This window comes from Columba livia, chromosome 5 (genome assembly GCF_036013475.1).
Source record: "Columba livia isolate bColLiv1 breed racing homer chromosome 5, bColLiv1.pat.W.v2, whole genome shotgun sequence".
In the NCBI taxonomy this organism is placed as follows: Eukaryota; Metazoa; Chordata; class Aves; order Columbiformes; family Columbidae; genus Columba; species Columba livia.
Window position 1 is genome coordinate 11,686,938 of NC_088606.1, and position 27,832 is coordinate 11,714,769.

Below are 27,832 nucleotides of genomic sequence, written 5' to 3' on the forward strand. Positions count from 1 at the left end.
TAGGTTGATTAGAAACAGACTCTTGCGTGGCACTTCCACGCTCACTGCACTCTGAGGCAGATCCACATCAATTCCAAAACAGGCCATTTTGCCCTTCTCCACCCTGGTCCTGCTGCCTGCCTTGGGCTCCAGTGTCACAGCTGTCTGTGAGTCACACTGGGCGAGTGGTTCGATGGGAAGGGATGGGACAGACACGTTTGCTTTCGCCTGGCAATATTTCCTGGTTTGACATACCACGTCAACGCTGATGATGATACAGAGAATAGAGTGCAGTTGAAAGGAAGAAATAAGCTTAACAGCAGAGTCAGTGATACTGTTAAGCGGCATTCTTTATTTTATCAGCGCTGGGGAACACTGGGGATCGTCCTCCATAAGTGCTCCAATGATTGGATGCTCTTGCTTTGCTTATATTCACATAATTATTACATATGCATTACAATTTTTGAAAATTTTTACATATAGTATATCTATACTAAGAAATAAATGATGATGTTAGGTATAATTGTTTAGCTTCTTACTTACAATACATCTGTTAGTTATTAGTTAAATATAAGCTAAGCACTCTGCTTCTAAACAATGTATCATGTAAACTTCTGTCTCCCTCTTGTCATGCAGAAGGATCTAAAACCTGAAAAATATCCCCTCGTTTTGCAGGTGATCAGAAAGCATTTATCGTGTCAATTGGTTACATGAATTTGGCAGCTTCTCTTCAAAGTGTGGTGGGAAGGAACAAGGAGGAACTCTTTCGGCAGCAGGATGTATTTCCTGGATTAACGTGCTCTTGTAGTTCCACTGTCGGTTGTCCCAAATGGCTGGGATGTCAGACAGTCCCGGGGAAAACCTGTAATTCAAAGAGCCTGTACATGGCTTATTGTGCATGTGTCTTCTGGGCTGGGTATGATCTTCTTGAAGAAAATAAAAGAACTGAAGATGAAGCTTAAGAAGCCATTGTGTATCGACAGTTACTCAAAAGCAGAAACGTCTTTATTGTGGAACAGTAATCTTTTCTTTGCATTTTCTTTTAGCAAGGCTTAAGAAAGAAAGTACCACCTTTGAAAACTGGAGGTAATTGAAGTAGAAGCAAGATTTGGTATGTTATTTGACTTCTGCAGAATATATTCGTTGGTGAAGTCTCTATTGCTGAAGAGGCTGATAGACCACTAGGGAGTCCATGGGGGTGCATCGTCTGCTGAAAGAGCGAAGAATCTTAGGGAAACGTTGGAGAGGCTTGGCAGCTTTCCCTCTCCTGAACAAGTGTGACAAGTTGGAAAGAGGTATGACAACTGGGCTACAAACTACACTCAGGAACACAGTTTCTCTAGGAGCTTTCTTAATTCTCCCATGAGAGTTGGACTAGTACTTAATCTCAAACTGCTGAGTGTTTTTTGAAATGCCCTGATTAGTACTCATAAAGGTGCAGGTTTTCGTGTTCAGAATGTGTCATGCTGTTTGAAAACGTCTGTGTCATGATAGCTGTACACTAAAATGTTATATATTGTGAAGCTGCCAAGCTTGTGTGGATGGGAAGTCACTTCTGGGTTTTCCAAACTAAATGCTCTTCAGAGTCATGTTTTCAGTCTTAGTACTAACAGTTCCATCTTCCAAGGTCAACCTCAATACATTAAAAAAACAAACAAACAAAAGGACAAACAATCACCAAAACAAAACACCACAACCAAAAAAACCCACCATAAAACAGAAAAAAACACATACACATTCCTCCCCCCACCCCCCCAAATAATTAAAACAAACATACAAACCCACCAAACCAAAAACTCTGCATTAATTGGTTTTAGAGACCAAGTTGTATTTTCCCAAGTTACGGCTCATTCCCTAACAGTAACACAACATGAAGATGAGAAGTTGGGCAGTGAGCTCCCTTCTCTGCTAGATCTCAGTTGTAAGCTTCTTCTGCCTTGTACTTGCATCCCTCGTAGCATTAGCAGATGCCATTACCTTTAGGTCTGATTAGTGTGTGGGTTTTATTTTACCTGACCATTACTTTTCCATAGGTAAGCTACTGTCGCATATATATATATATATGAGTACAGCAAATAGTAATTTGGTGGTTGTTTTCAGATATATAAGCCAACATTTTATCTCTCCCACTAGAACCATGTTGCCATCTAGTTCTCAAAGAGAAGTACAGTGGCTTTTACAGGAGTTTTGGCAACATGTTTTGTCACTTGGACTACTCAGAATCATCTGTGTGTTCCTCTGTACTTGTCTGTGCCAATACTGAGTATTATCTTTGGTGTCGTTTCATTGTAAGCATGAAAAGCAGTGAATGGGCTAGTCAGGCAGATAGCCAGCTATTAAGTGCTTGTGGTAACATTCGTCAGCAAGCTGGCAAATGGTAGCATATTGCAGCAAATCCAGTCCTTCTATGTGGTACTTGCTTTCTGGGCTTGCCACACCAAAAGTGTGCTTACTGAATAACAGTGAACAAGGGTGATATTTCAAAGTAAATGCCTTGCTCCCCTGCTGGCAAATTTACCAATGCTGATAGGATCAACACCAGAACTACTGCTTGATATTTTTCTTCAAAACATTTCCCAATGCCATTACCCTTTAGCATGGTGACAAATTTTTCGTGCAGTTATCGCAAACTAGTATACAAATTGTAAGTGCCAGGATCAGTTCATCTGTAGCTGATAAAGCCGCTGGTGGAACAAAATGCAGAAGCCATAAGCACTCAGTCTTGGTTTGCGCCTAAAAGTAATGATGGATTTATCCTTTCAAACCTTTGAGGATTTTGCATGTAATTATCTAAATCTTGTCCAAGCTCATGGTTCTGTTAAGTGCCAGTGAGGTATCTGACTGAAAGTGGTCGGGTACTCTACACATGTCAGAAGGCTTTCATAAAATGAAGCAAAATCCGTAATCATGGTTGCAAACGGTTATCTTTGAGTGCTACTTAAAAAAAAAGTTTGAGGTTTTTTTTTTTAAATATTTGCATACCAGATTAAGTATCACAATACAATATTTAATTTAATAATAGTTAAAACTTATTCTCTTGAAAAATGCTGGCAATCAGCCTCAAGAAGGTTCAGACATTTTTGAGGTTGTATTAGTATATATGCCTGTTGCTACTGGCATTTGAGTTCAGATAAATACTGTTGGAAGAGAACATCTTAAAATTGGGAAGTACTGACAACCAGGTGCTCTGAAGCTTGCCGGCCTTGCTCGGGGGACAAAGGGGACTCTGACAGTGTGTGAAGCAGCGTCCTGTGTCAAGAGGCTGTTCTGCAAAGGCTGTGAGCGCTTTGCAAGACATAACCAGGTTGTGCTTCTCAGGTTTTTAGCCCAGTGGAGCTTGTATCATTGTAATGGTTACCAGTCTTGCACCACTGCATCTATTTGTCTAATGGATGTTGATGAATAATGAAAAATCAGATCATTGAGCAAGAGGCAGACAGGGCAAATCAAGTGCATGCTTCTGTGTGCGTGTTATAAAACCTGTAGCAACTCGGTATCTTTGGACATCTTCAGTGAAATTTGTTAAAGGGCCTTCACTGGGATCAAAATATTAATATACTGGGTAGGAGGAATGAACTCTGACTGCCAAGGAGTATGATCACATGTACCTTATTTCCGTAGGAAACCAGACTGAAGAAAGCCAGTCACAGGGGTGGGCAGTGAGAGGAAACAGGCCAGCAGAGGAAAAGGGAGGCAAAGATCTATAACTGGAAATATTAAGAGCAGAGTCAACAAAGGATGGAAAAAATAACAAAAATTTACTTTTCTAAAATACAGGGAAAATTTCACAATCAGGTAGCAAGAGGATTGTCCTTCTTTAAACCTCAAGTGTGGGTTGTAACAGGTATTTATCACCCTAGTAAGTAGGTTGGGGCTACCTGGGTGTGGGTATCTCCCAAGACATGTATACAAGCACTAACTTGTTAAACCTGTCAGCCTGCTGTTTTAGCAGCAATATCACAGGAATGCTGTTTCTTTGAAAAGGGTGCACAAAGGGCAAACAAGTTACTTGATTTCTAGAATGTAAGTGAAGAGGGATGGTTGAGGGAAATGGTAAAACTCACTGCTCTTTCATGTTCTTCCTCCAAAGAAAACATCTTAAATAAAATATTGGATCTGCCTGCTGGGAGTATGGCTCCACAGACAATTATCTGCGTCATTTTGTTGTTTCCCTGACATGAATATTTTGCAATTCACATAGTTTCCTACCACAATGTTTTATAAAGAGGATGAGTAGATAAAGAGAATGTGGTGGCAGATGAATTTCTGTATGACCAGACAGTTTGGACATACCTTCTGGGTAGACCTACCTGAAAGTTATCGTCATGGTATATAATGGCTTAAAGCCCAAATCACTTACAGTATCAGTTATCAACTCTGAAACTGCCTGGTGCAGGGCAGTCCAGGATATGAAGAGGTTGTCCAGAGAGGCCTTGGAAGTTTTTGAGGCTTGACCAGGAAAAACCCTGAGTAGCCTGGTCTGCAATCAATAGTGACTGTGATTTGAGCAGGAGGTCGGACTAGGGACCTACCAAGGTCCCTTTCAACCTGAATTGTTGAAAGAGACCTCTAAGTCTGTATATTATTTTCTTCCAGTCCTCACATTTATTTAAAACTTGAAACTGCCAATGATTCAAAACATCAGATGTTCTTGAATGTTTGGCAGCATGACTCAGTGACTCTGAATTTCTGGAAACTTGCACTGGCTAACAAAATACACAGGAGTCCTCAAATTAGAGCCATTGAGTAACTCCACCACTGAAGCAGTAGTTATCGTAAACCCAGCGGGTGGTCTTTTGTCCAAAGGTGGTCCAAATAAAGGTGCCAGCTTTTGTGATTCCAGAGAGTAAATTATTGACGTAAATGGAATGGTTCAGAATCTGAACAGAAGGTTAAAATCCAAAACGTACCTCAACTTTTCTCATTTTTAACCACATTCTGGCTTGGGAAAAGTTGTCCTGTTATTTCTGTGGAGGGTGATGTTGACAATAGTGCCATCCTTCCCTGACCTGCTCTCAGGAATGACAGGGAATTTGCCGTGTGCTTCCGGCCTCGGCAGAGGCCACACGCACCCACTCCTGGGGTGGCAGCGCAGGGTCCCCAACCTGCTGTGTCAGATCCTCTCTGCTGGCGTTTCCTGCTGCTTTTAGTCATTCTGAAACAGTCTGCAAATATCTTTCATCAGCTGGCATAATATAAATTGGCTGCAGTGTAGATGCACCAGCTCGCAAACCTAAATCATAAACCTATTTACCTATGACTAGGCTTCAAATTACGTTTTCAAATTATTCAAATTGATGTTTTCTTTTTGCGCAAACAAAATATACCCGTCCCATCTATCAGGGGAAGAGGAGAATATGATTGGAATAGAATTAGTTTGTGGGTGGAGAATTATGGCTTTCATACATACCCTGTTTTGGTGAAGAAATAAATGCTGGCATTTATTTTTCCTTATGAATATTGATCAAAACGTTGACTGTTACTGTTTTATATTATATTCCTGAGAGCATACATTTCTTGATTTTGTGGGGAGTTTTGTGTTTTTGTGTTTGTTTTTTTTTTTATTGTGTGGCCTTATGGAATACACCCTTCTTCCAAACAAGTCTGAGTACAATAATGCAAAATCAGCTTGAGAGGAAAGGCAGTGATGCATACGAATGTATTGCACATACAACGCCTATCCCAAATTCTGATTACTGCCTCACAGTCATGAATAAACAAACTCTCGCAATTACTCTCAGCTAATGTTACCCTGACAACAGTATATATAACAAAATTCAGTAACCTCTGCCAACAAAACCCCCAGTACAGCTAATGCTTCTGTTTGCCAGGATGAAATGCTTTCATTGAGTATTAACTCAACTCCAAATCATAAGTTCTGCTTTTAATATTAGGATCAAAACTAATTGGTAAAGTGTAATTATTCTTTCCAGTATCTGGAGAGAAGTTTGCTTTGAGTTCCCTATTTATAAAAGAGTGATATGTGAAACAAGAAACTGGAGCTTTTTACCAGTATATAGTGGTGGGTATATCACTTGGCATTGTTCTGGCAAGCACAGCAAACACAGTTCCCTGATGATTTCTGGTGCAAGTTTCTGCTCTCTCAGTTTTGCCAGTTGTGTGCGTGCTGCTGATCTGGATGTCGGAGGGTTGAGGGACAAGCGGCTCCTGGGGGAGCAGGAAAGCAAATTGGAAATATTTTTTGATTTAACTTACTAAGAGGTAAAAATTGTGCAATCCAGTACTTAGAAACAGCAGGTTACAACGTGGTGCGAACAGGGTTCTACTCTAAAATGGTGATACATTAAGTGTCAGCTTAAACAAATTATTGGTTTCTTGCTTCCCCTGTGCAGTGATCTGCTGCGTAGTCTCTGTGATAGTCTCTGTGATGATGAGCTTCTGTGGATATTAGGTTTTATCCTCAAATTTTATTTACTTTTAATGAATCTTAGATGTCTTGACAAAGACCTGAATTTTTCTATTTTGGGGAAGTCCTATCTAATTTAAGTGTTTTTTCTGTACGTTCACTTTTTCATGTTTGGTGCTGAGCTTTCCAAGAGACAAAGCACTCAAGTTGTGGGTTTTCCAAACACCAACACCTGCTGAATGCTAAAAGCCAACAATAATTAAAAAGTAACTTCTTTTTAGGAGGTAATACTTTTTTCATTTACATGTATTAAACCAATTCATTTTAGTATGTAGTACTTCAGTTGACCAATTGAAATGGAAGGAGCAGGACCAACCTAGGATTCTTGCAGTTGTTGAATTGAAGTGGTGGTAATGAGGTCTGCTGATTCTTCCTTTCTGAAGGACACAGTTCCAAGAAAGGCAGCATTAATGTCCTTCTGTTTATTCAAAGCTAAGTGCATGCTCTGCTTGATATGTTATATTTATTGTCTTTTAAAATATAAAGCTCATTGAATTCACTTGCTTTAATACAACTTAATGCATTTCTAAACCGAATCCCAGTTTTAGTGAGGTGAAGTTTGATATACTTCAAAGCAAGGAGAACTGTAGGCAAAATAATAAAATATTTTGTCACCAGTTTACAAAACAAGAAAAATGTTAGAAATAAGGGATTTTTTTTTAACATACATACAAGATGGCTTAAACTCACATGGATTTGTGTCTTTCTGCTTTGGAAGTTGCTTGGGATCAACTTAACAGCAGCAGGGTTTTTTATAAATACTTAAGCCAATTTTGGTATTCTGTTTACTAAGTAGCATTATTGATAAAATTGGTTATTTCTTAAGAAAAAGAAAAAGGTCTTATACTTGGGTTAGTGGTATCTGCCAGAAGTAAGATGACTAGGTTTCATTGACCCTCTCCTTGAATTATAATAATAAAATCTGGTGTTTGGCAAAATTAATCTAATGACCTGCATTCTGTAGTAGTGATCCGTAACTCGATAACAGAACTTTTACATTCATTTCTTACCTATAGTTGTGTTTTCTCAGTCTGTCCTGGTTTGAAGGGAAGGAGGCAGGAGAAGCTTGCAAAATAACCAGTGTGTATGACGGCTGTTGGCAGTGGTATTTAGTTGTATACGTGTCTGATTGGACTGGTGTAGGTCTCGTAAATCATACGAGTTGGTGTTGCTGGGTAAGTTTGTTAGAAACAATTTGGGTTTTTGGGGGGATGATGATCTCAATGGCCTCGTGGTGGGGGACACTATGGTGGGCATTTCTGCCCAGCTGAAAGACAGAATCAAGCAGAAAATCTAGTAGGGTCTCATTCTTAAATTTCATCCTTTGGATAGACAGGAAACATTCATTGGCAGAGGTGTTACTTGTGGAGGAAACCTCTTCAGTAACACCTCTGCTAAGTACAAAGAAGCCGCATGGCTATTGTCCAGTACAGCTATTTCTTCTTTTTATTACCTGTTAAATGATTTTTTTTGCTGAGAGGTTTTCAGGCTTTCTTGGTTAGAATTCCTACTGCAGTCTGTAATCTCTAGTTCAGATTTCTGTATCTTCTGTGTGTCTGTGAGGTTGGGTTTGTTTGTGTTAGTATCTGAAATACATCGCTAAGGCAGTGACCCCGCTTGTAAGAATTCTGTCTGGCTTATACCTCATTAGCTTAATCATAATATAAGATGAGGTAAAAGGGGGAGTGTGGGCTGATTTACAACGAATAGTTCTGTGATGTTTTATTCAGTTACAAATGGAAAAAATTAAAACTGTTCAAAAACTTCAGAAATTTTAGTATAATAATGTTTGTGATTAGGTGGAGAAGAGCAATTTTTTGTGTGCTTGGAGGCATAAGCATCTTCGCAGACACCATACTTGATCTTGTGCAGTACAGCTTGCGCCACTGTGTTTCCTGATTGATTTGACCTTCATAATCAGAGCACTGAATTGTAACAAATGTATCTAAACAGTGATCTTCATCTTATGATATGCTGGAAATAAAGACATTATTCTGAATGGGAACGAGAGAGGAGAAAATTTATGTGATCTGCAGGTACAGTGGAACTCATCAATCAGATATTTTGAAAAATGTCTTGAGTCCAGTGGGACTGCGAGAACAAAGTAGGTGGAGGTTGGTTAGTTGCTGGGCATCTTTTAGGCTGCAGCCCTTCAATACTTGGTCTAGTTCAGATCTGGTAAATGTTGCTTCACAGCAAAGATAGTTCAAAGTAAAAATCTTAAATTAGCCACGGATCTCGTAGGAAATGGTTTCATTGCTTTTGAGTAGAGACAGCTTTCTTGAGAGCAAGTTGTTAAAGGTTTAGCTCGTACTAGATGAAATAATAAAAAGTAAAGCTGAACTCTGCTTAAGAAGAGAATTATTCTGATGGCTGAAGGATAGGGCAGATTTTCTCCAGAGTTTACCAGTGATGAATCAGCTCCCTCCCCTCCACTCGGTCCTTCACTGATTCACAAAACCCTAAAGAAGCCGGGGGGGAATCCTTCTGAAAGACAACTTTGCTCTTTACTCACTGGCATCAAGGCAGTACCAATCATAGGACTGAACTTTAAAAAAAATTCTAAGTGTTAATTAAGTAGTGTAATTATTTTTTTTTTCCTTCTATAGGTCTAATAGTAGTTGAAAAACTCCTATTGCACTGGGTATGCAATGAGTACCTCTGGTTTATGGATTATTTTTGGCTTGCAATATTTCTCTTCGTAATTGAATTTTCTTTTTTTTTTTTTTTTTCTTAAACAGCAAAACCATTTACAAAATTGGTAAAGGAAATGCAACTCCATCGAGATGACTTTGAAATTATAAAAGTGATTGGAAGAGGTGCATTTGGTGAGGTAAGAGATTTTACTTTGTTGTAGTAATGTAACTTTCATTGCTTGTGCATCTGATTTTTTGCTGCAGTTGACCCGTACTAGTCCTAAAGAGAATAGATTCGCACAGATGTATTAAAATACTTCAAAATGTGGGATGTAGCAAGGTGCTACTAGTGAAAGGTCCCTTTGGAGCAGGGAATTTAGTGTCCGGTTCTGCTGTTTCTGTGACTGGCTCCTTCTGACTTCAGTGTAGCAAAACAAGTGTCTCCTTGGTGTGCATATGGGCAGGGTGGTCCCACCTAACAGCTGCACAGCTGAATTTGGGATCTCTTCTCCCACTTGCCATATGTACTCTTCTGTGCTGCTGTAATTTAACACAGAACTGGGCTGCTTCTATGGCAGGAACGCAGAGGCTGCTCCACCCATCTGCTCTTCTCTGTAGCAATCTGGTAATGCAAAAAGACGCATTTGGCTGCCTCAAAGGCTCTTCTCTGTCATCTTTGAAGATCAAAGGCTGCTGGATCTGTTTTTCGGACAGCAAGTTGAATCATGCTGGGATGATAGGAACGCCTTGTGTTTTGAGGACTTGCTAGTCCCAGGACCCTGGACTGAAGCTTTGCTTCTTAACGTGCTTGATGAAAGTCTCATCAGTCATAGAAGTCTGATAGGGTTTTCCACTGGCAAAAGCATTCATGAACATGTCCCCTCCAGTACGCACAGCATACCTGAGACTTCTGGAAAACCTTAGACAAAGCCCTTCCAGCATTTAAGTACATGTGACTAAAGCCATAGCTGCCAGCAAAAGAAGTTATTAACAAGAGAATTTTTAAAATTAAAAATCCCTTACATTTCTTTCAGGAAGCTTCTTTTAAGTTGTGCCGCAGTAAAGTAAAATGTAGTGAAAGCCATTAGTGGCTCACTTCAACTCATTATCACTTGGTTACAGCTGCTGTTGCCCGTGGCTAAGGCTGGGCGTCCTTATCTTCATCTCTTCTTGTCTCCCCAGAGCAGAACTGTGTGCCGTGCAGGGCTTTCCTTCCAAGCATGGCGTGTGCCCTGGACTCTTCCACATAGGGTTTGATTGTGGGACAGAGATACCGTAGGCAGACCAGAAACAAAGCTAGAAAAATGCCGGGAACCTACTCGACCCAGGTTCAGAAAGCAACGAGGTTTCTGTGTGCATATGCGTGTGGTGGTGGATGAAGTAATAGCTTCATATGCATGTCATTTTAAGCTACTTCCAAGACGTCTTTTGAGGAAAGTGGATACCTGAGACAAAAATAAGTGTTTCAAGAACATCTCTTCATCTGTGCCATCATCTAATGATGTGATGAAGTAACATGTAGCTCATGTGAAATCATTGTGAGCATATCTGCTGAAGGTACTTGAGCATTTTAAGTAAAATGTCCAGATAAGTGGTAAAATCTTGACCTGTAAGACAAAAGTTCACTATCTAGTGGATATTGAACTTGAGTTGCAACATTTGTTACAAAAAAGGAAGTGTTATCTCAGGGTAGTGGAAACACTGCATGCGGATCAGTTGCTTATTTCACTTGAGTGTTTTTAGCTGATGTGTATTATTTGAACAGGGCTTTTAGAAAAGATACTGCATAGAGTTTGTCAGGAAAAAGCAGAAATGGGAAATAAAATGATAAGTCTAAGGAAGGGCTGAAAGCTACAAATTCAGTCTCAAAAAGAGGTCTGAGCAGAGAGGTTCATTTTGAAGAGAGTTCCCCCACTTACTGCAGAACCATTTTGATGCACATGAGCTGGATTTCTTATGGAGGAAACTGAACCAGAACCTCTGTTCCAGGTGTGTACCAAATGTGCTTCTGGCCCCAAACAATACATTAGAATCACTGGGTTTGACTTGACCAGACGAGATACAGTGTGAAGCACAATTCCTGAAGTGCACACAGTATAGATGGGAAGGCTCAGCACAGGCTCCTTTCTTCTGTTGTTCTGGTCTTGCTGTGCCAAATTACTTGCTGTGGTGGCTGTGACCGCTGATACCTAAAGAATTTTGGATTAGTGTTTTGGCAGTTTGTCTTTTGGTGGGATTAGAGGTGGTTTCTGGATCTTTTCAGAACTAGACTGGTGGATGCTATAGCTATCAAAAATGGTTTCAGGTCAAGGGAACCCTTTATAGCAGATGGAGTCAGTGTTGGGAATGCCTTCACACAGCATAACTTTAAGGGCAGGCTGTTTTCCATAGTTCTTGCTCTGTTCTTTTTCAAAAAGATGCTCTTCTCCACTTAAGGAATTGACCAACTGGAAATCAGACAGCAGATGAAGTATTTATATGAACTTCAAGAGTCTTCAGTTTATACTTGCTAGGGCATCTAGGATGATATTTCTTAGCTTTGGATCAAGAGTCTTAAAGTGTTGATTCAGGCACTCCAAACACTATTAATAAGAGTTTCCATCCAAAACTTGTATCTTTTATACAATGTCTTTCATATTCTTTCATTTGAAAAAGCATCAGACTTAACCAAAGCAATTTTTACATCTCATCCTCTCCAGTGGAAATGAAATTTCACAAAAGTAAAATGAGGAAGTATCTTAATTTCATCCTTCTGTTAGAGCTTTGAGTACTCACAAAGTCAGTGGTGTTAGTTATCTCTCAATATCACAGTTTTGTTCTTTTAATTATAGAAGTTTTGGTTTATAGTTGTAGCAGCTTGAAATGTTTTGATCAGTTTAAATTTTGCAGAAATCATTGATTTTAAGTTCATAATATTTTAATCCCACTTGCCAGAGAATATGTCATGCGTTTTGCTTATGAATGAATCCTCTGACCCTTGTGTATATTACGCTGCCAAATATTACTGGCATTATAAAATAGTAATTACATAAGGGTTGAAATTTCATAATAAGAAAATAAAATCAAGTTTCTGGAGAGTGACTTGGATAAAGCACTTCAGAAAACTGAATAGAGGAGCTGTAAGTAATTTTTCCATGGTACGTTCATACATACGTAGGAACTATGTTAGAAATTAGGTGATGGAATTCTAGTGGTTATTAGTTCTTGTTTAACAAAAAAGCAAACAAAAAGCCCCATAACTATCTGCTAGGAATAAATTTTTGAAATACCTGTAAAATATTTGTTAGACCGCATAAAGAAATTAATCAGAATTAAACTAAACATGTTCATGTTAGAATTAAGTAGTTTGAATTAAACGCTAAACAGCTAAACAAGCCAGACTTCAAAAAGAATGAAAACTACTTTCCATTCTTCTCAGTTCAGCTACTTTGGACTTTTTGGAGAATGCCAGGGGCTTTAGTCTTACCAAAGAAAGTTTTCATAAATCAGTAGCTTTGAAGAAAGATAAAATAAAGGCATGATATTAGCTATGAGTCAGGATCAGTGGCCAATTTTTGCCACACAACATGTAAACCGAGGAAACATGGTCTTTGACCAGAGAGAGGACTGAGACCACATGTGGGCTTGTCCTTGTGAACACAACTGCAAAATCAGTTTCTGATTTAAGGTAGATTGATATAACCACCAGCACATATCTTTACTGGCTTGTCAAAGCATTTTCTTCCTTTCTCCTTTTCAAACTGGCAGAACTCAGCCTGGTTCTTTACAAGTTTTCAAGTCATATGAAAACAAAACCCAACTGGTAATCCAAAACCACCTAAGTGAAAGTTCTTATAGCATGGGAGATTTGAGAAAGCAAGAGAAAAAAAAACCTGTAAAGTTCACATTATTATGGTAAGACAGAAATAGCCCAGCTCAGAACCTGGAGATTTCTTCTCCAGCCACCTGCCAAAACATGCGGTTCTCCTTTTTCTCATAAACTAAGCCAGCTGCTTTGCATGCAGGTTAAACTGAACGTCTGAATATCCTTTACAGCAATATTTAAGGCTCTGACTCCTGGAGTCACTGGCTTGAGAATATAATTTAATTTTTTCAGAAGTTTCATAGTCATGCAGAAAATGTTGACATGTTCTTTGAGTGCATGACAGCTAGAATAGCATATAAATTAGCTGTAAGAACTGCTTGTGGTTCTTCCCCATCTCCCAGGGTGTTGTATTCACCTGGGTGCATTCCTAGCTGGGTGGAATACTTCTCCTAAGTAGTTCGGTTACTTTCAGTCTTTCTTTTTTGTGGGTCATATAGGCAGATAGCTCATGTGCAGAGGTGCAACCTCCATGAGGAATAAAACTAATAATTAAAAAGCCTCCTGAAATAAAATCAGAACTAAAATGGGTTTCTGTAATCTTAATTCTGGTTTCTATTAATAAAACTAATGTAGAAGTCTGTCTTTGTAGACAAGAATGTTTTCTAGGGTGAAGTTTTGGATAACTAGTGATAATACACTTTCTTTAGAAGAAGATTTAAAGAATATGAGTACAGAATGGAAAACTCCAGCTTTTAGACCTTTAAAAAAACCACACCAAACCAAAAACACCCAGTCCCACCTGTGGCTTGAAGTTTGCATGTGCCTGACCACTCCTTCTGTCTAGAAACACCCTGGACCATTATTTGAAATGAAATAATGTCCTGAGAACCTGTGCTTGGTGGGATTGTGATTACCTGAGAGACTTAGGCCAGCCCAAGCAGCGCCTGCCGGGTTCTCGGTGTTTGCCCCTGCACACCGGGGGAGCTGGGAGCACTATTGCTGCAGTGTGCTGAGAGGGACAGCATGAGCATCCTCTCTGTGGGGACTGTCTGGCTCTATATATTTGCACTTGTTGCTTTGCAAGCTTCATCTGACCTCTTGGTAATGCACTTGTAAGTCTTTAAGATCACTTTTCCTCATTTTGTGTAAAGGACCGTTTAGGCACGCTGCTGTAGATCAGCACGTTTCAATGAAGAGCAGTTGTTGAAGGAAGAGCCGTGTCAAGATGTACCTTGTTTGAGAACCTGATTGTATGACGTGGCTGACACCTCTTGGAAATTTGGCAGCATGAGGCTGAACAATTGTTTTCCTTCCCTTGTTTCTTAGCAAGGATTTCTCGAATGAGCAACACTCACTGTGGTTCCAGCGGAAGGGTGGAACTGCTTGGTCTTGCTTAGCACAGAAATAACTAAAACTCTTAATGTGCCCCACCTAAGCATTACTGCTCTGGATGGATTAAAAGTAACTTTTCATATAAACACTTGTTGTGTACGGACTTGATCTGTGTAGTGTTTAGAAATAGTACGTCACCTCAACTCAGGTTGCTTAGTCAGAATCTTAGCTGGAATCAAAAGACGTAAAAATGTGTTTTGAGAAGAAAATAAATACTGGTTGAGACAACAGGGCTGATCCCCTGTGTAGCACAGGTTTCTGATAAATTATGTGGTTCCTGATGAGGAATATACTGGCTAGGGGTGAAGTGAGACCCAGAGTGAATATGCAAAACCTAAGCTTCCTGCAGACAGTTGTCCTTGGCAGTGACATGCAGAGGTGTCTGCGCCTTTTCCACCCTGTAATCGCAGCTGTAGAGTACCGAGTTTAATGTTTTTATATACTTAGAGAAATGAACCTGGGGCACAGTGAGCCTACAGACTGCAATTAAGGCTGTTTCACCTATTCAGCAGCTTTGGTGAATGGTATTAGGTACCCAGCAGAGACTGTACCTTCCTAAGTTGTATGTTAACAGAATGTGTAAGTATTGCACAAAACATATGACATTTTCATTGAGCTATTCAAAGAATCAAAGCATTCAGAATACGATGCAGAAGACGTATTAGCTTTGCTTTTCTACACTGTGCTCTTCACCAAAAAAAATCAAAGCAGGTTATTTTCTGCTGTGGAAATGGACAAAGAAAGAAGCTGCTTTGTTTTGAAAATGCTTCAAAAGAGCTGGTTGCTATCTCAGTCCTCCCCACTCTCTGTTTGTATGGCAGCACCAAGTTACTATGGTGACAAGCAGGTTGGAAGGGGCTGGAGAGACACAGTTCATTGTGGTGCTGCTGCCAGACCAGCCACTTGTCTCTGCCACCCCCCGACTGCTGAGGAAGAGCTTGGGTGTTATTTGGCGCCTTTATTCTTCTTTTGCAGAACCTTTCTGGCTGGCACTTGTAAGTGCTTTCTTATTTACACAACATGGAGATCAATACCGTGTGTTCAAGAAAAAAAAGATTTTTCTTTGAAAATGTGCACCGTGGCGTATGAACCCTACCAAAAGACACTCTGGTTGCTCATTTTAAATGTAAAATAGGCTTAAAATCCTGATAGAGCAGTCCAGACCAGTTTTTCCTCAAAGATGCAGTATTAAAACCGTTAACTGATGAGCTATATTTCAAAGATTTTTCACATCCAAGAGTATCAGGAGGATAAGGCAGTTCCTGCAGTTGTTTTTCAGTAGCTAGTGTCCCAGGTATCAATAGCATGAGACAGAAATAGTAGAGTAAAAATGGCATATATACAAGCTTTAACTGAGGGAAATGGCTGCAATATTTGATTATGAATCTGGTAATAAGACATTACGGGTAAATTGTTTACATCTGAAATAACATGTTGTCTCTTCTCCCTGTCGAAAAGCTTGTCTAAAATCTCTGCTCAAATGTCTAAAGTCATTCCAAATTCCTGCCATGGTAATTTTACACTCTTTTATCCATGTAATGTTATTGTCCATTAGCCTAAGCAGATATCTTATAATTTATCATCCTTATTACTGATGTCCTTCCTTCCGATTTTATGTGTAGGTGGTGATCATATCCACTTTTTGACTTTCTTTTTTTCTTTGAACAAGTAAAGCCTTTTTTGTTCCCAGGATAGTATGAGAGGCTCTTTAGTTCCTTGATGGTCTCAATAGTCCTCCTTCACACCTGCTTCAGATAAAGTTTATTTCTCTGAGGTGTGGCTGTGGGGGGGTTTCCAGTCTGTTTCTACAAGGCAGTAATGTTTACCCATCCCTAGTGGTGTGTATCTCCCTATGAATTCCAGAGTCCTGTTTGTCTTTTTCTTATCTACCTGCCGTAACGAGCTGATTGCATGAGGATTATCGCCTCTGTGTCTGTGTTCCTCTTCTTTTCAGCTGAGAACTCTTTGCATTTGAGTTTCACTTTGTTCCTGAAAGTCCAGTCCTTGAGGATAAGTTTTACCTGGAAGTTTAACATGCTGTAAGCATGAGTAGCATTCTAGTTAGCTTTTTTAATCTTTGCTTTGAAATTAATGCCAGCATGGTTTCCAAGAAGTCTTTTTTTTAACTATCATAATTGTTTTCTGGAAATCCAGTCTTGGATTTAAATGATTTCTGCACTTTCTTACAGCACACTTACCATTTACATTAAAGAAAATTTGTAATCTGATGCTGCTTATTAATGCTGGTCATGTCACTCGAAGGGCAGAGTACAGTGGTGGGAAGTTCTGTTGTGTTTGCAGAGGCTGATTTGACTCAGACTCCCACCGTGTAGGTTTTATCAGGGCATGAGGAAAGGCAGAACTTGGCCTCAAATGGCTTTGGACATTGCAGCCGTGACAATATTGAGCGGGTCTTGAAGATCAAAATGCAGCAAAATACTTCTACAAAACAATTCAAGAAGCAAAATACTAGCTCTTGCCAAAGTCTACAAATATTGGTTCTCTTTTTAATTTTATTGCAGTACAAGTGAAACAGAGCTTTGAAATGGATGGCAGAAGTAATAAAAATATGATAGTTAGGGTGTTGTGGCGTGTAGTTACCACACTTGGCTCTCGCTTATGCTTTAGCCCCAGTCATCATACATTTTTTTTGACGTAAATATGTCTAAAGTTGACTGAAGTGTAGGCACCAGGATTCATTAGGCTTTCAGAGGTCCTTGAGGCAACATACTTTATTGCAGTGTCCCTGTTCCTGTGACTCTTGAGTATGACGAGTCACAGTGACAGTAATCAAATCAGCTGGTGACAGCTTAGACCCATACAGGATTCCCTGTAAGGGGGTGCGGTGGTGGAGGAGCCCCTGAATCTGGAGTTTTCCTTGTCAGTGTTTTAAGACTTGGTAAAACAGAATCACCTAAATCTCTCTAACAAACCACTCTGTGATTCCTGAGTATTTGGAACCCCTGATTCTCCATTCCGACCTAGCGTAATGAGATACAAGTTGGCTAAGTTTTGATTTCACTAATTTGACACAGGTATCAAAGGTAGTTGTTCTGGGTCAAAGGTGTGTGGATTAGTTAGCCCACATCCCATCCCTCTGGCCACACCTGGAAAGGTACAGGAAAATAATGCAAGGACAGAGCAAAGCTGAAGCCTCCCAGCTGCCATTGGCTGAGGGTTCACCCCCTGACCACACCTGTAACCAGTGGTCAGTAGTCGCTGAGATTTCTATCTGTGTTACTCAGGTATTAAGCATGTACTCAAATACTTTCTGAATATTTAGGTGTTCACAGCAGCCTGCAGCTGAGTTTCAAAACTGTGGTGCGACAATAAGACTTCCTTAATCTTACTACCTTTTTATTTTGTTTGATGCTTTTCAATTTGTGTATAATGAGAACTGTCAAAGAGTTGTTCTCTGTTCATTTTGTATGCAACATTTGTGGTTTTGTGTGCCTGTCAGAGTTGTTATCTCTTCCAGGCCTGCTATATTTTAGGTTATTAAATTTTCTTTTTCAGAAACTGTTTTATACCTCTGCTTGTGTCTTTTTTCCTTTTATTATCCTTAACATGCTTTTTTTTAACTTTCATTACAGTGTAAGTTGTAATAGCTTTGGAAATGAAGAGTGAGCATCAAAATTAAATCCTGATCTTTTACTTTTAAACTTTGAAAATAAAAGCAGTGCTTTTGTTCTTAAAGTAGACATCTACAGCAGTTGACAAATCTGCATCCTTTGAAATACCTGTGAACACCAGCTATTTTTTCTTATGTTAGTAGACGTGGTGGACTGGTATGTAGTATAGGAGCCGTCATATTTAAAACCTGGCATCTTGCGTGGTTAGCACAACTGCAATAGGAGAGTTTCTGTTTCATCTTGCAAAGTGGTCATCAGTGTGGTTATTGCAATTGAATTTGAGGTATGCCAGAGGAAGAGGAATTAATACAAAAGCAAGAAACAACAACTACACCACAGCATCTCAGAAGCAGCCAAAGCATTACGTGACAAATGTAAACTTAGAAATACTGCCACCTGATGAAGAACGTGAAGGAAAGCTAACGCAAGGAAACACTGAGGTGTTTTATGGAACAAAGGGTGCACAATTCTCTGCATTATTGCACCAATATTCTTGTTTATAATAGTACTGAGTTTATCAAGGCATAATTTAGTTTGTGCTTCCCTGTTTCAGTTCAGATGTCGATGAAGTTTGGGTTTTGCATTTCTCCTTCTTTGTTTCCTTAAAAATAATCGTAAGGATTAGAGCTGCTTGAGGAGTCAGGTCTAGTCAGGTCAAAATCCTGTTACTTCTGTGAGGCATCTTCTGTACCTTTCAGGTTCATTTTCAGAGATAAAATTCTTGGGGAATTACCTATATTGCTGTATGCTTGCATTCATTTTTCTGCTGGCACAAGAAGCTGTCCCACCGTTGCCCTTACAACTAAAGCAGCAGTGTGTTTACTGGTGCCATAACTAAATAACCACTTAATGTGAAAATATGAGTCAACTCTCCTTTTATTAATTCTGCTCTTTCTTCCACAGAAGACAATTATCTTCCTCCAGAAAGTTTAAATTGGGCTCTTTCAAGCAGTCCTTTCAGTTGAAAATAAATAGCACCAATATAGGCAGCAACTGGGGAATTGCTAAATAGGTCCTACAGATCTGGCTTCCTTTTTTCTTTTTCCAGGCCTGTTCTCATTTACTACTATGTTCTAACATTTGCACAGCCCTCAGCTGTGCATGTCCTCTGCAGTGCCACACTCTTGTCATTCCTCAGTGGTTCAGCAAGCTTCAAACTTTGGCCATCCTGCAGTGCTTTCAGACAGCAATGGCCTTGGATAAAGTGCAGTAGATGCTCATCTGGGTTCTGGTTTGTGCACTATATTTGTACTTAAATGGCTGAGCAGTTCTAGTGTTGCAGTGTAAGGAGACTCGAGTGTTGCTTCTTCAGGGCTCGCAGAGTTGCGCTTGCAAATTGCTTCTGCCCCAAAGCTTTTGTTCATCTGCAGCAGGTAATTGTCCTCAGTTCTGGTCTGTCCCTTCACTGAAATGGTGGTATTTCCTGAGTCATCGTGTTCTGTATGGAACAGAGTTTAAAATGTGTAGCAGGTAATGTCAACATCTTGCAGTTCCTCCAAGCTTTTAATGTGCCGTTTGACTTAGAGTGTGCCTTCGGCTGTATCAGGGTAATGATTCCATTAAGTGTACAGAGAGAGGTTGTTACAATGGCTTTTAGCTGCAAGGCCGCGATGAGGCTGGGAGCAAGGCTAAGCCTTTTAAGCCGTTACTGAAGGTCAGTGTTGAACAGTTTTGCATCTGCCAAGCAACCTCGTGTATTTGGTTCAGACTTTCTCGTCTTACCCATCCTTCCCCCACAGCACAAGCAGTGTCTGTGTAGGTGTTTGTAGGCCAGGAGACACTGGGATGTAATGTAGCTGTGGATATTCTACATTGTGGGCAGAAGCTTCTTGGGGCTGTGTCTTTCCCAGCTGCATTTAAGGCCGGATTCCTTTGTCTTTCCACTGATGGGTGCCTGCTCATCCTTTCCTTAAGACACGTTTCTGTTACATGACCCTGCGTGCAGGTGTGTACCAGGTGTCTCTCATCCCTTACGTGACCTGGTGGAGCTGCCCGTGCCAAAGGGTGGAAGGCTTAGATGTGCATCTGCAAAGTAAGGTGTCCATCTAAATGTGAATATCCATTTTTTTGTGTTGCTGGAGGAGCAGTCATCCCCCTGTCCCTTACCTGGAGCTTCTTTACTGGCGAGGTGCAGGGAGGTTTTGTATTTCCTTCTTCACTCCTCAAGACTTCTGATTTTGTATAGTGTTCCTCTGCTTGACACACTATTCCAACCTTGTTTTCTAGTCCATGTCTTCTTAGAGCGGCTGTAGCTCCCAAATCCCTTATAGATAAGAGTTTTAAAGCAATAGAAGAGATGAGCTGATATGATTCCTGTTATTTTTCTCACTGCTATGCAGAGCTCTGTTGGAAGCAATGAAAGCTGGTTGGTTTTTTACTTCTGAAATTGAGACAAGCTGAGAAGCAGCAGAGATATTCAAGGAGTCCATGTATAGTCCTGTGAAAATGTTGCTGTCTTAGTTGTAATGCCTGCTTTTATTTTGCCAACTGGAAGAATTTTGTGGAAATTATTGCTTTACTACAAGAAGAATTAGTTTTGGTCTTGGAGAATACAAGTCTCGGTCAAAATAAAGTCTTTGCATTCCTAAGCCTTGAAGTTTTTGTATTCTTTTGGGTTTTTTTCCACTGTCCAGCTATGTGCACAGCTACTGTTCATAAAAGACCAGTCTAAGCAAGTCTAATGCACAGGATGCATAGTAAAATGCTTCAAGCAAAACAATGAATAAGTACATGCATACTAGTTTTTCTTCTTTTTAACTACCTGCATACAGTACACAAAAGCATGTTCATTTGCAAATATCTTTCAAGTTTCTGAACCCTGAAATGTGAAAACAAATTAGTCAAATGTAGCGTATTTCTATTTACGGCAGTCTTTCTTGTTTTCTCAGGCTGCCCTTTTAAATGTTGCCTCATTGGCTGAATGCACCGGGGACAAGCATCTCTTGTTCTTGGCAAACAATGCAGCTTTACTATGCATCTTCATATGAAAGGCTTCATACTCCTCCTATATCATCCCCGTGTACTTGATCATGAGTACTTGACCACACATGGCGTGTTGTGCACATAGTAATGTAGGAGGAATATAGAAGGAGCAAAGACTCAACCTATCAATGTGTGAGCTGATCGCTGATGACTCCTTAGTATCTTCTTTTATTCATTTGTGAACGTTAGGCTGTTTGGAAATTGTATTTTTCTGACTGTGCTTTTTTGTGAATATTAAGCTACTTAAATATTGTATTTAAATTATTGTATTTAAATATTGTATTTCTTTGACCGTACTTTTGTTAAATAAAGATATCTTATTATTTCAGGTTGCGGTTGTTAAAATGAAGTGTACAGAGCGCATTTATGCCATGAAAATTCTAAATAAATGGGAAATGCTTAAAAGGGCAGAGGTAAGTAATATGGTTCTTTAACACAAAGAATTTTTTAAATTGCATTAGGAAAATTACATTGAAGGTGTTCCAGATTAGGAAGAATTATTTGATGACCATAGGAGCTTCATTCTTTTTTTTTTCCTTTTTTTTTTTTTTCTTAAGCTGTTTTAATGCAATCAAGTCTGACAGTCCCTTCCAGGCATCTGTTGTTCTCAGTATTACTGTGTGTTCGCTTACCAGACAGTCTGCCCTAGTTCTTACCCTGAATTTATTGGCCAGATTTTTGTTTACAATAAAGGCAAGCTGAAGTCTACATGAAAGCTGAGATTGGTGCTACTGTGACATTCACAGCTGTATACAAAAACGTGACTGCATTCAGAAGGCATACATTAAGGAGCTTTGCATCCTACAGTTTGTAACAGGATTTATATAACTGTTGAATCTATAACTAAATATTTTGGAATCACAGATTCAGATTGTGAAACAAAGTGTGTTAAGAAGGTAAATCTGTTTAAGAAGGGTATTTTTGATGAAAGGAGATGTACATTGTCACAACAGATTATGTAAATGTGAATGGTTACTTCACAGATTAAGGACAGACCTACAAAGAATGTGCTATGGGAAGTAAGACATTCTTGGGATACCTACTCTTGCACGGTAGAGGAAAATCTTATGACAAGTGTAGTATTACACAAGTCAGCAGGTATTTAGCAATAGATTTCAGGGTAAAATAACATGCAGTGCATCCGCACTTGCAGCTGTGGTGATGTGGGGCAAAGGCTGGCTGCTCGCTGAGGGCTGAGCCTGCTGACCTTTCCTGTCCCATTCCGCTGTCCCCTTCCTGACACCTCCTCCCCTCAGTCTGTCCTTCCTAGTCCCTCCCTTCCTTGCAGTGAGTCAGTGCCAGCTCTTTTCCTGTGAATACATCTCCTGCCTCTTTAAGCCCCTCTTCGCCCCTGCTTCTCCCTGATTTAGCCACTCTCCTTCCATCCGTCCCTGCTCTTGACAAGCGGCAGCAGCCATGGCCACTCTGCTGTTCTTCGAGCTGTCACGAAAGTTCACACTCTAGGCCATGCTGCATCAGCGGTTCTGCGTTAAACCTTCCCCTGTACGGGGGAAATTTAGCATCCTTTATACACAGATTTCAGTTAGGTTAATTTGTTGGTCAGTGTGGAATTGTTTTAAACCCAAATGCTTGCGGGGGCCTCCCATACTCTAATGGAAATACAGCCATGCTGGCTTACTTCATTCATTTTTCAAGTGACTTAATTAAATGGCCTACCTAAATAGCTGAAACTTTTACATGTAGAGGTGTCCTGAGAAGACAGGTGTTTACAAATTATCTTCAAATTATGCGACTAACTCCTCTTAACCCTCATCCACTTCTCGCCTGCCTGAGGGGTTATCCACCGAGTAAGATGTATAATGAGCAATAGTTTTCCCAGTACACACTTAGGACAAGTAACAGTTCAGCGAAGTTCTCTTTCCACTGATTTTCCCCGTCTGCAAAGGGCGGTAAAGGAACTGTCTTCTCCCCTTTGTCCTTTGTCTTTTCCTGTTCGGTTTGCTCGCTTGATTTGGTTTTTCTGGATAAGCAAGAATTTATAACCTGCATATCAAGTTCATAAAACATCTGGGTGTTAAAATTTCCTGACTGTGGTAAAACTAGTTAGTTTTTAAAATGAAGCTTCTAAGAATATAGTAGCCTCTGAAGTGGGCAGTTCCCATGAAAAGCAGAGTTCAGGTGTTTTATTATCCACTGTATGAGTGGTCTGAGAAGCACTTGTTATAGTGGTTTCTGTCTGTTTTATGTGACTACTAAACATAACAAAAAGTTATCTAAATACTGCTTATTTGTGTCCTGGCTGCAGGAAAAAAAACATATGGTCGGAAGCCACTAAAGTACAGGAAAAATTAGTGAATATCAACTGACATCCGTATATGGGTTGCAAACAAAAATAGGCACACCATTTATGCTGATAAGGTGGACCATTTGTATTCATTGTTCTGACAGCAAAACACATAGTCATTAGTGTTTTACTGTTGACAGTTTCAAATGAGTCCTGACTGGCCAATGAGGTCGCCTGTCATGTGTTTCCAAAACACATCTCAAGGCCCTTTGAGCTGGCTAAGCAGAGGACGAGAGTTTTAAACATTGCATTCATGATGCAAAGTGTTCAGCAGCATTACTGGTTTTGAAGTGCTTGTAACATTCCCTCACTATTTGAGGTTGCACAGTGAACTGGATCATGGAGCTGATGTCTTTGAAAATAAACAAACTAGCTTGGTGTGTTGGCAGCCTCCTCACGTCCCGGTGCCAGAAGAGCGGAGAAGTGCTGTGCTCTGGTGCTGCGGGCAGGGGGTAGGATTACTTGGAGCTGCTGTTGCTGCCAAACTTTTTGTAGAGTGATACTTCGGCCTTACATTCATAAACCGTTAAGCCACTCTCAGTTAACATTTAATTACAATTTACATCTCTTTGCACCAATAATTACTAACTTTACAACGTGGCCACAGTATGGTTGTCTTCAGTAGAAATGTAGATTGACTTTTGCTTCCTTAGGGGAAAAAATGGTTGAGATACCTTTATAAGGTGCAATTAGTACATGGTAAGGTTGGGGCTTCCCAGGCATGTTCCTTCCATAGTACATTTTCTAAAACATCTGGACGAGGGGTAATGGAAAAAAAACCCCAACAAACAAACAGTTATTATCTAGAACGCAAACACTTGAATCTGCGGCTTCCTAAAATCCTAATAATGGCTCTTTGAATTGAGAGTAGTGGAAGAGTCCCAAGGTCTGCAACTTGATGGTTCTGATCCAATAAAAATGTTAATATATTTTTATTAAGGAGGACTAGTTTGAAGTTTACGAAAGTTGTTTTTATGTAAAGATGCTGAGAAGACCTCTTACACAGAGCTTGTTTCTCTGAAATGTTGCGGTGTGCTATTTGAAGTAGAGGAAAGATTACTGAAAATGAAAATGTACTATACAGAATAAAGATAAGACAGTAACAATAAAATCTGCTTATTTCTTACAGTGTGTTGGCAGTATCTGGAACTGTAATGTAAGGAAAGTGTACATGAAACTCTGGTTTAACAAAGGTCTTTTTCAGAAGATCCAGACTTACTTTCCTAGAGCCATTATCTTTCTGCTACAGATTGCAGTCACAAGTTGTAATTTTTCTGGCTTTCAAAAATACATTACAGAACAAAGATTCAAAGTTGCTTGAATGGGTTTGTGGACTGTTTAGTGTTTTGAGAGGTGTGTGTTGTGTGCTGGTAGCTTTTTTTTTGTTGTTTTGGTTTTTCTTTTTTTAAGGTCTCAGTCAGGATTAGAGTGACTGAATGCCTGACTACAAGCCTGCAGAGATTCCCTCGCTCGTCACTTGTGCTGACTGAGTTCCAATGAATAGAGACCTCTGTTCCGTAATTTTAAATCCCATAAAGCATCCATATATATGCATCCTGTGAAAACTACTTGTTGATGTTGACAATGGCTTTTCCCCCCTCTCTTCCTTTAGACAGCTTGCTTCCGAGAAGAGAGGAATGTCTTGGTGAATGGAGATTGTCAGTGGATCACTACGTTGCACTATGCCTTTCAAGATGAGAACTATTTGGTATGTTTGATTCGTCAGCAAATAAAAGCTCTAGGTTATGGAAGAACTTCATTTTTGGTACATATAAGGATATTAATGCAATAAAACAGTCCATCTCATGCCTTGCAGCAGTGTTACAACACTCTTGTTTTTTTCCTTGAAGAAAAACTTCACAGGACTGCCCGTACTCTAGGAGACTGAGAAAGTTGTGTAGTACTATAGTGTATATAGTTAAGCACCTTAAATTAACTTATCTGCCCTAGTATAAAATATATCACACCTAAATTTAATGTTTTGGATAACATTGCAATTAAATAATTTGGGAGGTGTTAACTCTGTGAAAATAAGAAATATTTACATTTTATTTTAAACTTTCAGAATATCTTTTGAAGCAAGATTTTGTTTAAAAATGACAAAAGTAATTGAACATTTTATTTTAAAAAATGATATTTTATAAGCATCAGGAAAAATAGCCTATTTCTTAAAAACATTTAAATAAAATATGTTTTTAGATCAGCAGATTGGTCATCTAACTACTTTGAGAGACTCTAGCAACCGTTTATAAAGGAAGTCGTTACTCCTATTACATTTTTTGATGATGGGTTGCTAGAACTGTAACATATAGGCTACATTTACTTTAGTCACAGAAGTCAGGAGAGTGCTGGTCAGGAGCAAAGGCAGTAAAGCCTCAACATACTGAAATATCTGAACCACACAACTTCCATGTGGCTGCTTAAGGCCGGGTTTGCAAACCTGCTATTTCTGTAGCACCTGACATGGTTATAATGTCAAAGTTTTCACCTTCTTAATACTTCTTAAATAGTACCACAGTAGCAAGTCACAATTATAAATAAGAAAAAAATGTATTGATAAAAGGCTGCCAATGAGCTCAGAAACTAACGTTATGAAAGAGGCAGAAAATACTCAAACTTTTTTACAGGTGCTGAAATGAAACAGATTATTTTGACTGTCATGTTAAAAGTATTTTCAGAGTAACAAGCACATTGTGAGCAAATAAGTAGTTGGCTCCTGGACCCTAATTTACAGGCTATTTCTATTGAATGCTTTGTGATAAATCCAGATTTCAAACTCTGAAAGTTTAGTTGCCTCTGGCACTGCCTTGTGAAGATAGCTCATAATTTCAAATTCCCGCAGAACCAAACAGCTTTCAGACATGAATAAAAGTAACCTAAGGCATCCTATAATGTGATATTTCCAAGTAGCTTCTAAAAAAGGAGCTACCTAAGAACAAATGGTCAGCTGGGCAAGATAGCAGGCAGTAGTAAGGACACTACAGAGAGGGATCTAGTGTTGTTAGTACCATTTCATACAAATCTGTTCCAAGCAAGCTATAGCACTATAATACATTTCTTTTCCCCAAGTTGCCAAAGACATGAGATGTTGAAGTTTCACTTGCCAGCAGAATTTAGACATCTAGCATCTAATTTAAGATCCAGTATCCAAGAAAGCAACAACTTTGCCTGGCAGCCAAAGTCAGCAGATTCCCCGCTTGCCTCAGGTCTGGTTCTGCATGTGCGGAGATGCTGCCTTCCAATTTGGTTTGTTACTCAGCATGCACCTTGTGTAAATGTCTGGTGCTCACAGATGGAGTAGATCTGCATCTCCGTCACTCCATTGGAAATGGTGCATGAAGCAAAGATCACAGAATCACAGCATGACTGGGGTTGGAAGTGACCTCTGGAGATCGTCTAGTCCAACCCACCTGCTAAAGCAGGTTCACCTACAACAGATTGCACAGGATGAAACACATCAGAAAGTTACTTCATTCCAGAAATCTGGACAGGAGGTTCTCTTCCATAACATCATAGTGGCTCCCTAAATTATCTCTGTTCTGTTTTCTGCTCAGCTTGAAGAAGTTTATAGCCGTGTTTTCCCACATCTTGGGAGAGTTCTGCAATGTTACACAACCTGGGCAGGTTTGGTTTACTTTTTAGCTGTGCTGTTGATCCTTGGTCCTTGTAGAATGGAATGCAAAGCTGAGAACAAAAAAAGAACAGGCAACAGAGCTTGGTTCTCCCACCTGGAGTGAACATCAGTCCTTTGAAAGTGAAAGCTCCAGGTTCTGGTAGCTACTCCCAGTGATGTTTGTGCATTATAGTTAGTGATTCTTAAATGCAAATCAACATAAGATAACCCTGAAGCAGAGAGAGAACCCGTGGGGCTTTGCCAATCTCCTCTGGCTGCATGAGAAAGGGTTCAGAATGAGACAAATAAAGAGAAGGTAAGATGTTAAGGTAGAAAAGTAGTAGCTGCCCTTGAAGAGTCTGGAAGTAGTTGGGGGCTTAGTCCCTCTATTTAATATTAGTACAGCATGTGATGATGCAGAACTTAAATATAAGCACAAAACACAAAATTCCACAAAATGTGTATGTTCTGGAGTTCATTTTCTGTTTCTGCTCCTGTAGTTTTATAATGTTTTAGAGGCAAATACACCATGTGGTAGTGTTTCCTAACCAGCTGACTCTTAAATGACATTACACAGAAATGCTAGCATGGCTTTCTTCTGGTTCTTAGAAAGTTTTTGTAGAGACAATTTGAGTCTCGAAGGGTTAAGTAAGCCTTTGGTGATATTGCTGAAGCAGATATGGTGTAGGTGGAGCATAGTCCACGAATATTAGAAATGTGTATGGGACCTGGAAGTTCTTAATCTCTTCCAGGTTCAATCTGTTGAGTTTTTTTGTGATTTACCAGAAAATTTTCTTTCCCAGTCTCATTCTGAGTATTCATGAGAGTATTTTGATGGTTTTTTTTTTTCTTTGATTTCCCACTACTCTCCACCCGTTTGGTGTAGCCACTTCCCTGGAAGAAATGCAATACCTCTAGATTTCAGCATCAGAACAGCCTTTAACCCCATGTGAAGGGAGAAGTGCCTCCTGGCAAGAAGATTGTTGTGAATTGGAAGATGAATAAAATTTGACTTTCTTACAGAAGAGGTCTCACCATCTTCCTCTCATCCAAGTGCTTCA

At 39.6% G+C, this 27,832-nt stretch overlaps 1 protein-coding gene across 16 annotated transcripts in view; it reads left to right on the plus strand.

Annotated features, from left to right (window-relative positions):
- CDC42BPB (CDC42 binding protein kinase beta) overlaps window positions 1–27,832 on the plus strand; it is a 95,118-nt gene that overhangs the window by 19,882 nt on the left and 47,404 nt on the right. For all 16 annotated transcript variants that reach the window (XM_065063412.1, XM_065063411.1, XM_065063415.1 and 13 more), the window contains exons 2-4: window positions 9,148–9,239; window positions 21,183–21,266; window positions 24,771–24,866. In XM_065063412.1, coding sequence (XP_064919484.1) covers window positions 9,148–9,239; window positions 21,183–21,266; window positions 24,771–24,866 — 272 coding nt within the window. The remainder of the gene's footprint in view (window positions 1–9,147; window positions 9,240–21,182; window positions 21,267–24,770; window positions 24,867–27,832) is intronic.